At 32.6% G+C, this 5,041-nt stretch overlaps 1 protein-coding gene across 1 annotated transcript; it reads left to right on the plus strand.

Moving 5' to 3' along the window:
• Positions 1–2,268: 2,268 nt before the first annotated feature.
• Positions 2,269–4,161, plus strand: LOC107774710 (transcription factor PRE6). Its single transcript, XM_016594341.2, has 2 exons — positions 2,269–2,711; positions 3,551–4,161. The coding sequence occupies exons 1-2, from the start codon at positions 2,583–2,585 to the stop codon at positions 3,701–3,703; spliced, it is 282 nt and encodes a 93-aa protein (XP_016449827.1). The 5' UTR covers positions 2,269–2,582; the 3' UTR covers positions 3,704–4,161.
• The last annotated feature ends 880 nt before the right edge of the window (positions 4,162–5,041 follow it).

Here is a 5,041-nt window from a genome sequence, read left to right on the forward strand (position 1 = left end):
ATTTAACACAAATTTCATATTAATGTAGTACGTTAGTTTCATTTCTTCCATTGTCATCTCACCTCATCAATATTAATATATAAGCTTTCTTACTACCAAACAAAAATACTATCTTTTGTATATTTACTTCCATGACGACTAGGTCCTTAGCTATGACTAATAATTTAACTGTTAACATATCTCACTTCTACAATGTACAGTCAAACCTCTCTGTAACAGACTTGTTTGTTTCGAATATTTTTGGATATTATAGCGAAATGTTATTATATAGAACATATATTATAATATAACATGAAAATTGATTTCGAAAAATCTTGACTTTTATAATAAAGTGTTGTTAGTATTGTTTTATATAATGATTCTATTATAGAGTAGTGTAGTATTATTTTATTACTCAAATAACGTGCTGGATCTTGGCCAAGTGTATTTTCTTTTAAATATTAATGTCCAACTTTGAGTTATATTGTACACACCTCAATTAATTTACCAAGTACCAATTAGTATCTTTTACCAAAATATGTACTTACTTGGTAATTCTACTCATATAAATAAGAAAAAATCATCAAATATTTTTTTTATCTCACTAGAGTTGAACCTTGATCTCTCGTGATTTTCACTCGTTTTATTCTATAGCTTATTTTTGATATATCATCTATACCCTCCGGTCATCTTTTCATGGCTTCTTCACTGATGTATTTCCTTTTATCACTCTCGGGATTTTGCTTCCTTGAGTTGAGGGTTTATTGAAAATAATATTTCTATCTTCACAAGGTAAGGATAAGATGTGCGTACACACTATCCTTCTCAAACTTCACTTGTGAATTATACTGAGATTGTTGTTATTATATTTTCCGGTCAATAATACAATGCTATGTCAAGCTAGTAGCCTCTAGTATCTACCTTTAGCTAGAATAAAAATAGTGATGAAGATCTAAGATCTTCACGAAAACCGTGAAATTGACTTCAATTTTCAACATAGACACTATTTGAGTGTTTGTCATGTTAGTAAAATTGATGTGGAGTGAGGTGGGGCACTTTAATTTAGGGGTGTAAGTAAGAGTTGAGGATTGATGTTATATTAAAATGAAAAAGAGATAATATAAAGATAACATGGGCTTGCGTGCTACTACTGACACAAAAGAGGCCCCCAAAGTTGGCTGATAAACTAAGCCAAATTATCTCCTGTGTCCACTCCCACTTGACTTTGTAATCTTAACCCCAGTTTGGGAGACATATGGAGAAGGATGGTATGGTTTACCCCTTTCCATTTTGTTTCTTCAATAGTAATGGCGTTGGGAGCTTTAGAACAATAATAAAATTATCTTTGTGTATTATGGATTTGAGCCGTAGAATCAGATACTAATATTTGCATTAAAGTAGGCTGCCTATATCACATCCTTAGTGTAGCCCTTTCCGGAATCCTATATGAATACGGGATACACCGGGCTGCCCTATTCTTTTTCAATGGCGCTCGATTCAACTTGTGTCACATTCTTATTATTCGACTGAATATTGGTTAATTTTCATCACTACAGTTACTGCGTCAATCACAATTTAGACAAATGAAAAGAAATTCTACACCTAGTGCTTTTGTCTCTATTAATATTTAAACACTGATTTTTCATATTTTTTTTATCAATTTCATTAATTGCTAGATTACACTAACTTTATAAACCGTTAGCCCTTTATCGTATAGCAACCGAAGGAAAGCATAATCTAAACATATTAGATAGCGCATAAATCATAAAATAAAAATTTACTCGTTGTTGTATAGTTGAAGCGGAAGACTGAATGATCTGCGATTGAAATTACTGATTGATAGTTGTTGTCAAGATGTGTTGGAGCAATCTTCAATATCGCAGTCTAACCCCTAATATGATTTTAGGAGAAGAGGGCGTAGAAAAAATACTACGTATAATATATTTAATTTTACAGTATAAATATCTATATATAGAAAATACTAGGGTTAACTTTAATAACCCTAATGAGCCATAAAACACCCCTTATGCGTAGACCCATATTTCATTATTTTCGAATCAAACTAGATGCATATTCAAATAAAGTTCATATATTTGTGAAAAATATATAGTTGTGATAATAGAAAAGTAGTGAAATATAGTTGTGATGCTTCATACTCATTAATTAAAAATCTTAAATTCACTTATGCTCACATCACAAAAGGACCCCATATCCCACCTCCCCCCAAAATCATCTGATTGATTAACTCTCTTTCTCTATATTTCAAAGTCTCTATTTAAAAACAAGAATAGCCCACTGCTTTATCCCATGCACTTGTCTTCTTCACTTCCAACACTCCTACCTTAGTGTTTTTTTTAATTTCTTGTTCATACCTCCCTTATCTCTCTGTCCATACCTGTCTCTTTAACACAGTTATCTTCAATTCTTGATCTCTTCTTCTTATTAAACCCCCCTTATATATTTTCCATTCCCCCCTCATCACTCCACAGAACTCATTACACATTCATTTCAAGATTCTATCTGACAACTCCCATTTTCTGGCTTTTTGTCTTTCTTTTTTTGATAATTTCCTTTTCTTAGTTTCCCTGACAAGTTAAGTGACAATGTCAAGCAGAAGATCACGTTCCAGACAATCTTCAGGAGTTTCCAGAATAAGTGATGATCAAATCGCCGATCTCGTTTCCAAGTTACAACAACTTATTCCTGAAATCCGTAATAGGCGTTCTGACAAGGTACTTACGAGAAATTATTTACATTATCAGTGCACGTAACATAAATTTATTTTTTACTACTTGTTTTGTTTTTTTTCTTGTCTTCTTTTAATTTATTACTTCACCATAAATATGTGTGTGTGGGTGCAAATAATATATGAAACGCATTTCCAAGAAACTTCCCATATTTTGTGTGGCCTTTCTTTTCCTTTTAGAGATAAGTTTGAGGGTGACATTTTCATGCCCACTAGTTAGCCCACAAGTCCTCATTAATTTCAAGCCAAAATGTAGTTGTCTTGTTTGCTGCCTCGCACATAAAGTAAATGAGTTGAGCCTGAACTGTGTTCAATAATACAACAATAACTTTCTTGAACAGGGATATAGAAAGAAGCCAATAGCTGACAGGCTTGCCAGCAGACTTGCTTGACCTATTGAATTACCAATATAGGGTTTTGGGTTTTTACTGCCAACGAGATGATATGGAGCCCCTTCTGAATTGGTTTACGATTGGAAAGTTCTTGCGAAAAGAATAAGATGTAGACCACATATGGGGCAGCTATAATATTTTTAAGAATAAGATGTTGCTTCCTCGTAAAAGAATTTTACAAATGCTGACATCCTTAGTGCGTGAGAACTACATAATATCCTTAGTTCATTCTTTTTAAGTATCAAAATGGAATAAACTGTTCTAATTTCGGACACATTGCAATTACCTCAATATAGATTCTTGGTTGAAGTCACCTTTATATGCACCTTTTTCCCTACATTTAAGTTCTTTTGTGTTAAGAGTAAGAAAAAGGGTCATGAAATTTAGCTAGTTTCTAACATATTTTATGCCTTTCTTTTATTAAATCAAACAGGTTTCAGCTTCAAAAGTGTTGCAAGAAACTTGCAACTATATAAGGAATTTACACAGCGAAGTGGATGGGCTAAGTGATAGATTATCACAGCTTTTGGAATCAACTGAAAGTGACAGTGCTCAAGCTTCTATTATTAGAAGCTTACTTATGTGATGATAGCAACTTCAACAAGTAGCTATATATTAGCTCAACTTCTACTTGATTAAAAATTCTATTAAGATGCAGCAGTTATTAATTACTATTAATTAGGGCTTTGGCCGCTAGGTCAAAGTAGGAGAGGGACCATCCTTGGCTCCACTCCAAGGGGTTTTCTCTCGTTTTTTTTAATTTTATATTTTCCCATCCCATGTGTACCTGGGTCATTCGCGCTTTGCTTAGACTAGCTAGCATTAGCAAGCTATGTCACATATATAGATTTAAAATAAGAGGGACAATATCTACTTAGATTTGCCAATGTTTTATATATTAGAGTAGTTTTTAATTTACTGATGATGTTGTATTGTTGTATCCATCCATTTAAAGAGCTGATGCTACTTTGATCTCAGCCTTAATTTGTTGAGTATGTAAGTATTCAAGATATTTTTATCATCTAATAATATCATTTTATCTTCTTTTTTTCTCATATATTACGGTTTATGAGCAATGTTCGCACTATTGAATTGTGTTAAACATCTCTATATCTTCTATAATAGCACTTTAGTATAATGGTCATGTTTTCTTTGGAACCAAATTTTTTATGTTATGTTAATATATATTTTCTATAACAACACTTCACTGTAGCTGCAAAACAATATCTGAATAAACAAGTATGTTATAAAGAGGTTTATTGTATATAAGTTTAACTTTAAGAAAGAGCATATTTTTATTTGTTTAATTATAGCTATCATGTGTCAAATATATCAAAATAATGTAGGTGAAAGAAATTTTTTTATTGATCCCCAGACAAAAGTTACTTACAATGATATTTTCAATCCATAATCTATCCTAGCTATATATATGTCAAAACTATACTTTATTATCTTCCTCCTTAAGCATCCCTACTAGGTAGGTCTGCCCATTTAGAAGCTGATCCTACGCTATTTGTAAAGTCATTGTTGTTTCCCTATCTATACAATTGACTGATCCACTCTATTTCTTTCCTATTCTTCATGTTGGCTTTTATCAGTTGTAGTCTATATTTGTTATCCTCTTTTATGCTCTTCCACATCTTTGTTGGACATGGTACTTTTTGATTTCATAGTGCTTCATTCCTTGCTCCATATCCCATACATTACTGCTATAATGATTGAGGTCACGAATCCTTGACATACTCTCCCTTTAATACATCTTCCCATTTTCCTCCAAATGCTCTACATATCTATTTGCTTCAGCTTTATTCCCAACCAGTTGCATAGTTCATCAATGCACATTCCGGAGAATTGACGCTCAAAGTACAAATGATGGATTGTTCATCCTTCATTCCACAGAGTTTCTCTCCTAGCTTATTCCCAC

This window comes from Nicotiana tabacum, chromosome 24, assembly GCF_000715075.1.
Source record: "Nicotiana tabacum cultivar K326 chromosome 24, ASM71507v2, whole genome shotgun sequence".
NCBI lineage: Eukaryota > Viridiplantae > Streptophyta > Magnoliopsida > Solanales > Solanaceae > Nicotiana > Nicotiana tabacum.